We start from the raw sequence: 12,977 nt of genomic DNA, 5'->3' as shown, positions 1-12,977 counted from the left end.
CCTAAGGAGCTTAAAGTAAGAGGCCCAACCGCCAAACGGGTGGAACTTTAATCAAAGCTGACTGCTGCAACTTGCAACTTTTTCCAAATAGAAATTAAGCCTTTAATCGGCACATTTTTCATATTTTGTGTTTTGTCCCTGTTAATACCTAATCCCTGTGCGTTTGCAAGTGCGCTGTCATGCTTTGAAGGCTTCACCGTTAGACGTTCCTTATGCGAGTCACGTTCAAACGCAGGAGAACAGTGTGATCAATAAATGGAAGATGAGCACCATGCAGAGCGCCGGCCCAAACCTAATGTTTGTTTTTGTTTGTTTCATCTGCTTCAGAATGGAGAAGCATTGATGAGTTCCTAAAATGACAGCTCATTAGCTCCTTAAAGTTAAACAAATAGTAACTCGAGTACCTGCTTTTCAATCTTTTCAAGCTTGTAACAATAAGGCAATGGACACAAGATCCTTTTCAAAACCACCCTAATGTATAACTTCAGTTTGTGCTTTGGCTTTGCAATAAATGCGACATGTGACTCAGCGGATGTTGACTAGAGAATAGCAGAGCTCGTATTCACGCACAGAACCATATGAATCATCATCATCCACCGTGAAGCTCGCGCACAAACTGGGATTTCTCATTTTACTTGAGCCGGAAGAAGATTAAAAGTTTGAAGCCCTGAGCCCTGACAGTGCCATCTCTTTCTCTCTCTCCTCAGGTTGTGGATTGGAGTTCAAAGTTAGGCAGGTTCAAAGCTCCAGCAGACGAACATTTGAATAAGCTTCTGCAGTGTAGACACAAACCCGAATATGGATTTTTTTTGCACATTTTAAGCCCATTTTAGGCATAGCATCCTAAATAACGCTTTTTAATGAATGTAATTGATCTGGAATGACACAAAGCTATTTAGTAGCATGCAGAAAGTGTGCAACAAGCAAAATATGTAATAATGGACATAACATTCCAGCGAGCAATTCCAAACCAAAGGCAATCCCTTTTATTCCATCGGGATTCCAAGAGGAAATTGCATGTCGATATGGATGTTGTAACCTTTGCATAATGGCAGCTTCCCTGCGAGAAGACCTTTGGACAATAGCGGAGCAACTTTCTCAGGTATCGACTTTCTGCAGCACACAATGAACTTCATCTGGCACAATCGAGGCAGTTTCAGCGAAGCCGCATTCATTCCTTTATTCCTCTTTGTTCATTCCTGGTGTCAGCTGGGATAAAAGATCACAGGCAGATCACATGGGCCATCTATGCTTGCTATTCTAATGCTGATGCAGAAGTCAATGGCTGCCTATTCATAAGAGCCAAGTTATGACGATGCAAAACCATCGACGTGGGCTCATATTAACAAGTACATCCCATGAGTACCTCACTAGCACACTGGTTAGGGCTGTTTTTCATGGCATAACCATGGTATTGGGAAGTTGATCTACAGCAAACCATAAGATCTACATTATAATGATTTCTTCTCTAAAGTTATGATGCCACTAAAATAACAGCCCATTAAAATGGTATTCTGTCTGTTGTTAAATATCATGCAGCTGTGAATAATTTTACTGCTATGTGAGTGTATTTACAAAGAGCTATGCTTAGGTGGAGAGCTCAGTGACTTCAATGAGCTTCTGTATTTTAGTCCTGATTCAGCAATCAGTTTCTTTGTAGCAGGTCAGCATTGCGTTTCAGTGCTAAACAGAGAACGGCTTTAGGGACTGCAGACTCATCTAATATGATAATGACGCCGACTCAGTGGAACATCTGGGTAGTCCCATGCATGAAGCACCTCAATATGAGTTAGTTTGATGCTAATGAAATGAGTTTACAAAAAGAGAGTAAATAATTGTTACGATGCGTCATGTCTGACAACAAAGATTTTATGAAAGAGACTGAGGAATGTTGATATAGGAAAGAATCAAGCAAGTGAAATTGAATTTCATCAAAGATAGTTCAATATATTGAGCTGTTTCAATAATGAGGTGCTAGATTGAAAGTCTGACCCCATATTTCAAAAATGTATTTCAATGGTTGTACAAAAGAATAGTTCACCCCAAAATAAAAATTCTGCAATTGTTTAGCTTTCTTGTGTGAAATAAAAATAAAGAAATACTTCAAAATAATCAATATATATTTAGAGAGACTGTGGCTGATAAACTTAAAAGAACTGCATGAAAAAGTATTATTTTCTGTCTTCATCATCATACAGATTTTGGGACAACATGAGATTTTAGTTTTTGGATGAACTATTCCTTTAGTAATAGCTCAACAAAACACGCTCTGCACTTACCTTAAGCTTGTCGAAGCGATCGCTGAGTGATGTGACCTGGTGCTCGCGGTGCCGACCCACCAGCTTGCAGAGAGCACAGATCAGCTGGTCGTCCACCACACAGTACATGTTCACCTTCTCGTTCTCATGCTCCAGACAGGCCAGTCCACGCAGCTGAGAGTCTGCCACCGGCTCTACCAGACGATGGCTGGTGAAAGGTTTTTTATTGGGGTGCGTGGCCCGCAGGCAGCGGTCGCAGTATGAAACCTCGCATGTCACGCAGGTCTTCACCGCTTCCCGTGGTGGCTCCTGATCGCAAAACTGGCAGCCGACGCGCTCGACGGACATGGCGCTACCGGCGGGGCTCCCCCGCGCGCTCCCGCCGAGCGTGGCACTGTAGGGCCGCGGCCGGCGACTTTCGTTGGGGGAGTTGGGCCCGCTGACAGAAGCCTTCTGGAAGCGGTCGATGATGTTCTGCAGCGTCACATTGCGCTTCAAGCCCTCCAGGCCGCGCTGATTGAGCGTGATGACGTAGCGGCAGGTGGGGCACTGGAAGGCGGAGATGGACTCGAGGGGCTTGGTGCTGGAGCAGTGCGAGACCAGGATGCGGTGGGCGCAGTTGAAGCACAGGCTGTGGGCGCAGGGCAGCAGGAGAGGATCCTCAAACAATTCCAGGCAGATTGGACACGTCAGCTCCGACTCCAGTGTTTCCATCTTCAGTTGAACCGATCTAAAGGTGACATCAAATCCCACAGAAGCTGGTCAGTCACCTGTGCAGCGGATAGCTATGGGTTAGTGGCAAGCAACTTATGCACGGCACAAAGCAGCACAAAGAGATTTTCCCATTTAAAATCAAGTATGGACAATTAAAGTGACATTCAGGAAAAGCGAAAGGTTTTAAAGTGGAAAATCTCTTTCATTTTAAGCAGCTTGGTTAATGATAGCAAGCGCACATTCGTTTGTTAACAACAAAGCAATATCTTTGACTCAACAGTGTCCGCATGCATCAAAACATGATCAATGAATTAACCATAACCACATTTTAAACGTAAAAACGAAAGACGACCGTATTTAGATATTAACTTACTAGTGGTTTAGGCTTGAGAAAGCGACACACAAACACACTTCAGCTAAGCAATGAAATTCATCAAGCAACATTTCTGCCAATATAATGCATCACTTCCTCTAAGACCGTTTAAAAGAAAGCAAAAAACCCTGAATGAAAACACTCTACAAGTATTTTCCTGCTCAGGAATTGTTAACCACACATTCCTACCACATCTTTGAAGCTTAAATAAAATGGGTTTAGCAGATTACATTTCTGCTTTGATGAATATGAATGGCTGTAAATCAGCACAGCCATCACTGAGCATGAATGTAGAGGCACCTGTGCTTCCAGCCTTCATTTTCAAGCATGCAAAACTGTTTAAGATAACGTAGTGTTCAACATGTTAACACCATTAGAGACATTGGTTCGATTCACAGAAAATGCTAACTGCATACTGATGTATAATCCACAAGTTTCTTCAGATACAAATGTTTGCTAAATGCATAAATTATATAATGTGCAATAAGGGGCGGTTTCGCGAACAAGGCTTATCTTAGTCCCAGACTAAAATGCATGTTTTAATTTAAAAACATCTTGCACTGACGTATCTTAACATATATCAGTGCTATTGTTTTGTCTCAACATGCACACCAGTATGGTTTTTTGTAAGGTTTGTTGGTAAAAACTTAAACATCCTAATATAACTAAGGCCTAGTCCTGGATTAATCTAAACCCTGTCCGGGAAACCACTTCAGTCATACACACCAAAGTAATACAGATCAACAAAAGTATCAACAAATTATAAAATATACAGATGATGAAAAACTGTGAGGGTTCTTGGTTATTACTATTTCACACTTTCTTACTTCTGCGTAGTCAACTCTCCTTTGCGGGTCTATGTTCAACAGTGTAACTTCATATTGATTTGGCCTGAACGCTCTGTGGATTTCCATCTCTGATGTTACCTCCAAATCAATATGGGACTTTAAACTCAAATAAACGAAATATGATCACATTTCACAACACCTTTAGATCTAACAGTGACACCATTCATCTCCATCCTATCATACCCACATTACACTGTAGCTTCCATCCTCTTTAATGGCTATTGAGCGTGTCAAAACCTTCTAGACAGACTTATCTACTGAAGCGGCAAGTTACTGCCATCTTGACAAGAAAAGTCCTTAAGACTGCCGCTTAAAATATCTGACAGCTATGAAATCCAAAAGCTCTTTAAGTCTGCAAATATCCTGAGATCTTTAACTCGGCAGGCACCTATGACAGCCAGTCTGTGATTAAAGCCAGCAGGAGATCACTGAGAAACAGTCATTACTGAAAAATAAACAACATGCAGATATCGCAGCGATAAAAGGTCGTGCCTTTGTAACAGTCACCATGCTGGTTATCAGGAGGGTTTTATGAGACCAAATTAATTGAAATCCCAGCTACATGTCGAGTTAACGTAATTACTGTTATCTGTCAATTACTGAATTGATGCAATCAGGTTGATGGATGTACGGATGATAAAGAGGGATGAATGGAACAGTCATGAATGACTTCAGGTCAGCAACCACCATGTTTCAGGAAAATCTTGTTATTATAGGCAAACTTTTGTATTCAAACGCACATTTAAACGTATTACAATTTTTTTTCTGTCTAATTCACAAGACTAGTGCACGCATGTGAACAACGAAGGATCAAGTGATCAACTGGCCTTCAAGTGATGTAAAGATTGCATATCAATTCAGTGTTTCCAGCTCGACCCACCCCCATTGAAGGTCAAGTAAATTTGATTTGATTTTCTTTATTCTTTATTTTCTAACCCTAACAAACTAAATAACCCTCAAGTAATATGTTATTTATCTTATTTCCACGATGTCATGTCTTTTCTGTATGTGTTTCCACGTTTACAATTATCAAATTGAGTGCACACATTTATATTTTACTATTAATTCACATTTATATTTTGGCTTAATTCACTGCGTGCCTCTCTCTCACGTAACTGAAAAAATGACATGTTTTCAAAGTCCGTTGCTCCGTATACTTTCTTTTTTGCGTAAACATCAACAGTCATGGATGTTACTGACAGAGAAGACGGCTGATCGAGTTTATCATGACTTGACGAAAGGTTAGCGTGTTTCCCACACACACCCGCGCATTCTCTCCCTCTCTATGATGCTGTATATGGCCGCGCCACGCACGTGTTTTGTAGTAACTCTGTATAACAGTAACAGTGTATGCTGTCATATTTCTGAATTTGCACCGAATTGTCTGAGCTATTAGGCTACGCGATATACAATAAAACTCACATTTGAAACAAAAAAGCTCAAAACACAGCAAGACATGATGAGACAAGCAACAGCAGTAAGGCATCAATGTATGGTGATTTTGTCAGACGATTATAAATCGCGTTTATATATCAGGATTTCAGCAGAGTTAAAGGGACAGCTGGTTGGTTTTTATATATATATAAAATACATATACATACATACATACTAGGGCTGTGCAAACATATCGATACAGCTAACTATCGTGATAGTTTGTTGTATCGATAGTGTATCGATATTCGATCTCTACTATCGATATTTTAAAAACCCATCAAATCCCTCTGTGTGAGTCAAACGACCACCTCTGCCGCTGCTGTAGTTGTCACTGTCCAGTTGTCTGCCATATACGGCCATTCTGCCAATGTCTCAGAAGTTAGAGGGAGTGAGATGAGCTGTTTTTTTTTATACATTTTTGATAAAAAAAGAAAAAGTATTGCAATGTATCGCAACGTTCAACGCATTGTATTGTATTGTATCGTGACATGTATCGTATCATGGCCCATGTATCGTGATTCGTATCGTATCGGGAGGCCCTTGCCAATACCCAGCCCTAATACATACCCAACCAACCCCCCAACCTGTAAACCTAGGGGAAACACTGCAATTTATGTGTTATATTATTATATGTGACCCTGGACCACAAATTTTATACAAATATACAAATTTGGCTATTTGTAGCAATAGCCAATAATACATTGTATTTGTCAAAATTATACATTTTCTTTTATGCCAAAAATCAATAGGATATTCTATAAAGATCATAGGGCTGGTGGACATAATTCAACATTTCATTGTATTTTTTCCCCAATAATGGCGATGTGTTTTCTAAATACATTTTTAATGTTTTGATATACATTACGGCGTCCTGTGGCAGTTCGCATATAAAAACTTGTGTTAAATGCGGGTCAAGGTGCAAAGCGTGCGCCCGTGGCGTGTTTCGAAGCTAAACAACCATGCGCCGTGCTCTCCGGGACTCCGAGCCTACTACCATTCAAATGTTTTTGGGTCACTTTCACAGGCTATTTATTAATATATATTACTTTAATACCAAAATGATCAAAACTCAGAACAATGATACTGTGACTGAAGAAATTCATTAGATTGAGACCCCTGCATTACAGCATTTATCACTGACTGACGTTCAGGTGAAAATTAATAATATTAAAGGTGAGCCTTAAAGATATATTTGACAGTGAGTTTACTTTTAATTTTGTATTAAGGCTAAACATAAATTAAGGTGAACATCAATTTATTTATACATTATTTTTAAGTGGATGCAGTGCTAAGGACTACATTTGAACAACTTTAAAGGTGATTTTTTTCACCTTCAGATTCCAAATTTTCAAATTAATGGTTCAAGTTGTATCTCGGCCAAAGTTTGTCCTATCCTAACAAACCATACATTAGTGCAATGCTCATTTATTCATTAAAAAAATGTACCCTTTGTGGTCCAGGGTTACCTATACGTGTACATTTGATTATAGTGCAGGTGATTCCTGTGTGAAATAAGTTGTATTTTTGTACATTTTAAAGAAATTTAGTACAATTTTATTGTTGAATCATGATTTGTTTATGAAAATGTCTGTATGCACATTTCATGCACAAATTTTGGCACATGCATGCTTATTAAATGAGAACCAATGTATAGATGCTGCCCGAATAGTACAAGTTTATTTATACATGTACAGTAACCCATAAATGTATTGCAAATCATAAAAATGTAAGAATTTGCAGTGTTTTTAAGTGTCTAAATACGTTTAGGGCCACTGTAAAGTAACAGGCACAAGAAGGATGTAAGACATTAAAGAAGATTTTCATAGAGAGGTAAACTACTTTCAAAGAAAGACCACACATCTCATAATCTGATTATGATGAAGTGCTCCATATGGCGGCTGATCAGAGCCTGCTTTTGCTCAGGCACACGCTTTGAAAGCGGAGTCTGCTTCATGTGATCTTTTCTGGAGTTAAGACATTATTTTCCCTTTGATGTCAACCTGGAACTAAAAAAAACAGCACTCTAAACTACTAGAGATGAATCATATGGTAATGATTTAACAAAGCCACTTACCGCTCAATCGTACGCAAACGTATTTTCATCTGCTACCCGAATTTGGAGTGTACTGTATTTACATCATCACAAGCTGATGCCTCGCATAAACGCTGCATTTATATTTGCTCATGAAAACACATTGGTAATGCATTAGCTTGTAATTTTTTCTCAAACACTTTCAAAATAACAACCTACAACGCAAATACGAAGCGAAGCATAAAGTAGCTGCAAGAAGAAAGCTGAATATGACTGCCCGTCTTTATGTCCCCTGGGACTTTTTCTGCGCCTCTTAGAACAGGGGAATAAAGAAAAATCACGCGTCACTGGGAAAATGACATTTCTGGAACAAAGAAAATTAGCCCTGTCCAAACAATAGGGACAATTTGCTTTAAATATGTCTCAAAGGATTTTACTTCCTTGAATTATACTGTGTGTATACAAAGATAATGAGACAATTATCACCTAATACTTACTGACGGAAACTGAAACTACCGTATTTTCTGGACTATAAGTCACACATTTTTTCATAGTTTGGTTGGTCCTGCGACTTATAGTCAGATGCGACTTGTATCTCAAAATTAATTCATACTGACTAACATGAACCAAAGGAAAACATTACTGTCTATAGCCATGAGAGGGCGCTATATGTTGCTCATGTAGACTACCCCTGAAAAAAACTGTTAACTGAAAGACAACGGAGAAAGACTTAACAAACAAAATGTCCCCCAAAAGAATAATAATTTTCTAAATAAATGCAATTTGTAGTCCAGTGCGACTTATATTTTTCTCTTCATGATGCATTTTTTAACTGATGCGACTTATACTCCAGAGCGACTAAGTCCGGAAAATACGGTAAATATGTGACCCTGGTCGTAACTCGGATGAGTATATTTGTAAAAAATAAAGTCAAAAATACATTGCATGAGTCAAAATGATAGATATTTCTTTAATCCCCAAAAAAATCATAAGTATATTATGTAAATATCATGTTCCATGAAGATATTTTCTAATTTCCTACCATAAATATATCAAAACGTTATTTTTGTTTTTATTTTTGTGAGTGGATGCAGCAAAATCGTGATCAAAATTGGCCAGAAACTCGCCTACAAACTTCGCTTTACTGCCGGTTCTAGAGAATTTCCCATTAAAATCTGTTTTTTTACGTAAAAGCTTACAACTTCCCTCATTCAGTCAACAACGTCAATACAGCGGTAAGCCAGTAGAGAGTGCTAAAACAAACTTTTCATTAGTAATACTGCATGTGTTAAAAAGACTTAACTTGGACTTTGAACTTTAACTCATTCCCCGCCAGCCATTTTTTTAAAAGTTGCCAGACAACATTTTTTATGATTTTTGTGAAGTTTCACAAAATGGCTTCCAGGAAAGGTTCTTCTAAAAATATATAAACATACAAATATATCAAATGAAAGAACAAATCCTCTGCTTTCAAACAAACAAACAATAAACAATAAACAAATAAACAAAACAGGAAAAAACATTTCATCCTATCTATATTTTTTCTCTGCTTTTAAACTCTTAAATATGGGTATTTTTCTTTAAAAATAATTTTTTTTTAGCAAAAAGCTGAAATAATTGCATTTCTTTGAAGGAATTTTGTTAGAGATCAGATTCAGAACGATTATTAAAACATACACAGAGTTTAAAATTAGTAAATAACGTTTTGGCTTCAGTTTTTTCATAAATCGAGTAAGTGCGCCATGTGGTAGATAATCGCGGTATTGCAGATTAACATAAAAAGTAATCAGGATCACTTTTTTATGCAAACGTTTCCTCTTATTTTACGAGATTACTCGTCAATGGTGGGGAAAGAGTTAAAGGCGATTGAATTAATATTTTGATTCTCTGTACAATCAGACTCCAGATTTGCAAATCGTTGTATCGTGGCCAAATATTGTCCTATCCAAACAAATATATCAACAAAAAGCTTATTTATTCGGCCTATCAGGGGTGAACATACCATGGATCTTTGGTTGACGAAAACACAGCAAAATTAGAAACCATAAGAACCATTCTAAAACCTTAAGACTGGTTTTGTGGTCTAGGGTCACAAAGCATTTAATCAGAATGCATGTGCTTTCGAAACAGTGTCCTTAATGCATCTACTCTCATCTTTTACACAATACAAAGCCCTAAGCCAATACACTCCCCACCACATAAATATGATCATACTGCATATGTTGACATAAACAAACTGTAACATTAGATTGTTAAACTCAAATTAATCTATCATTCATCTACCATAACACTGACCTGCACTCCAGATGGTATAATATAGGCCACCACAGCAAGGACACATTGACTGATGATACCTCACTGTGCTAATGTTCCCTGGCATGTCTCAGAAAGTATGTTATTTGATGTTTGTACGTCGCTTGCTGTTGTGCTGTGTGGGCCAGTGGGTCAGACTCCACCCTGCGGCCCAGACACTTTAATGGAGCCATTTATCTCCTGTCAACCTGCAGCTGGTTACTGGTTTCCCGGAGCCTCTTCTACCGCTCGAGTGACCAGGCAGCTGGAGTCACGGGTAGAGAGGAAGTCTGAACCGGACACGGCACAACTGGAGCACTGCTGTAGCCTCACACCTCATGGGTGGCTGGAGAGATATCAATTAAGAATGAGTGACTTGACTTGAGGGATTCCCTGAGCGCTGCTGTTGGGACAGGTGCCAGGGATGCCATTCGCGGCTTATCACCTCCGAATTTTTTACGAGTGACCCAAGGGCAGGCTGGGTAAAGGTTGAAAATCTTCCATAGTAAACAAAGGGTCTTTGAAGGTTCAGAATAGAAGCACTTAAAAAAACGATTTCAGTATTTGTGTTAATGCACATTTTACTACATAGATTAATTCATAAAAATACTTTAGCAAAAACATGGTTTTTAATACAAAATTTGAGTTGCCTATGTGATTTTTTATGTGATTAAAAAATGCAGCACCATACGATTCACTAGAACATAGATGACAATTACCTAGCAACCACCCAGAACACCCTAGCAACCACACACTTATACCCTGCATCAATCCACAACAACCTGACATCTTTGTTTCCAAATAATAATGTACACAACGAATTCACCCTTGAGGTATCAAACAAAGATGTATTTAACAGCTTCATCACTTGTGATCTCATAAAACCTTAAATATAAATCCTTAAATTGTGCAGCATCACACAAATGATCCATCAGCGTAACATTTCTTTTACCCTGTGTAACATTGCGCTACCTCAGCTGTGGAAGCATTTATGAGGATGCTGAAATGAATAAAAGCAAGCAGGTGTATTTTAGGTGAGGTGTCTGGCACAAAATCAGCGTCTTTTCACTGCATGCTGCAAACATCCAGGATTCTCTTTCTTTACAGTTCACTGCTAAATTGTGCCACCGTACAAATGCAGCATGCATCTCAGAGCGCCCACACCGAGCAATAATCTCTTCACCCACATCTATTGCTCCGAGACAAACTGGTGAGCAATTGTACTCCAAACATGTGTCGTCTGTACAGTAAACTCGTAAAATACGCTAATTTTCTCAGTGATCAGCATTAATATGAGTGAATCAGAACCAAGCTAACCTAGTCTGTTTTCAGGGAGAATTCCTTAAAAATCTGATAAGTATAACAGAGTTATGGATGTTACGGCGATACCTGACGCATGACAGTGAATTCGTTTTTAGAAGCGATTTTCTATTTCCGTTTCGGATTATAGTTCCACCCCCACAGAGATCGCATTTTTTTGTATGTTTTGCACATGATGAATATTAATAGCCACAATGAATATCCTACAAATAATAATGTAAAAAAAAAACGAACAGGAATTAGTGCTGCAACAGTTCGCAGTTCATCCTTGATTCGTATGGATAATGACCCACGGTTCGGCTCGGATGTACGCATTCAGGATGAGCGCTTACGCAGCATACAGAGGTTTCTCTGCTGCTGCTCTGTCCCCCCGCCCTCCGAATTTGTCATACGTCACTAAGAAAAGTGCGTACACTACGCTAATACTCTCTCCTGAGTCTAAGATTGCGGCGCTACCGGAAGGTAGTTAATTACGTTAATAAAATTTTAAATATGGATATTTCTACAACAACACCGCACGGATTACCCTCAGAAGACCTTTGTTTATCATCCTGGAGCCGTTTGGATTTCATTTGTGAAGGATGGAAGCACTTTTTTTGGACTTGAAGGTCGTGGACTATGGCTGGACCCCGTAACATTACATTTAATCAACAGAAAGATCTAAAATATTTTCTAAAATATCCGAAAATGTGTTTGTCTGAAAAACGATGGACATATGTAACTCGGACAGCTTGGGGGTGAGTAAATCATGGGTTTAATATCGTTTTTGGCCGAACTATCCCTTTAATCTTTGTGACTTTACAGATCAAAGGAAAATATGAAATTGCATTATATGACCCCTTTAATTTGATTATGTATATTTAGCCATTTTTGAGAGTCCGAGACGGGCTGTTATGTTTCTTAGTCGCGTCACAATTGGTCTGGACAAATTGCTTTTCTCTTGAATGTTGTTGCATCGCATCTGGTTAGGACACAGTGTGAGACATTGTGTTAAAAATGAAAAGCTTTCCGAAGCACATGCTAGTGCTAAAACTGAGTCCAGAGGTTGAAAATGTCTTTTACAGGTTGAAATATTTCTTAAGCAGGCGGTTTATTTCGTCTCCCTGGGGGACTGTGTAAAAAGTCTATGTGTATGGCTGGGTTTTAGCTAAAGCACAGTGAAATTTCAATGGTGAGTGGGCAGCTTGGCTTCAGCTCAACCAAACAAAGTAGCCACACTGGGAGAGTCAACACAAAGCTGCCTGGCTCCCACCAGCTGGTCCCGAAAGTAAATGGTCAGTCTCCTAAACCGTAAGTGCTACTTTATTTATATTTAATGTCAAAGCTTTATATAGAGAACAGCCATGGATAATTGCAATGGATGTGCTTTTATAAAGATACACAATGACTCTCGGCTTGGACCAAAGTCATAGTTGGTCATATATGTGTTTTCCTCAGTTCTGAAATGGCTATAGATCTGTTAAGTTTGTAGTCCTAAATCCAACAATGAGCATTTTCAAGCCATGGCTTCCCTTGGGAACCTACGACGAGTTTTAAGAAATGCTATTTTGATTCATGAGAAAAATAAGGTCTGTAGTTAATGTTACTTGAGACTTAAAGCGTAACTAAACCCTAAACTAACTTTTTTTAGTTAATGATCTGTAAGAATGGGGCTTTATTAGTGCTGTTCATTGATTTTAGTAAGTTTTTTGACATTTGGATGTAAA

At 38.7% G+C, this 12,977-nt stretch overlaps 1 protein-coding gene across 6 annotated transcripts in view; it reads right to left on the bottom strand.

The window, feature by feature from the left end:
- The window catches only part of mid2 (midline 2), a 141,692-nt gene that overhangs the window by 55,715 nt on the left and 73,000 nt on the right, over nt 1-12,977 (bottom strand). For 3 of the 6 annotated variants that reach the window (XM_055177752.2, XM_055177751.2, XM_055177748.2), the window contains exon 2: nt 2,280-2,988. In XM_055177752.2, the coding sequence (XP_055033727.1) occupies nt 2,280-2,972 (693 nt within the window). In that variant the 5' untranslated portion in view covers nt 2,973-2,988. Of the gene's footprint in view, nt 1-2,279; nt 3,029-12,977 lie in introns of all 6 variants that reach the window. The other 3 variants (XM_055177749.2, XM_055177746.2, XM_055177750.2) reach the window with 1 other exon arrangement.

The sequence above is a fragment of the Misgurnus anguillicaudatus genome, chromosome 16 (genome assembly GCF_027580225.2).
Source record: "Misgurnus anguillicaudatus chromosome 16, ASM2758022v2, whole genome shotgun sequence".
Taxonomy (NCBI): domain Eukaryota; kingdom Metazoa; phylum Chordata; class Actinopteri; order Cypriniformes; family Cobitidae; genus Misgurnus; species Misgurnus anguillicaudatus.
The sequence above is the reverse complement of the archived record's forward strand: the minus strand, read 5'-3'. Positions and strand labels throughout refer to the sequence as shown.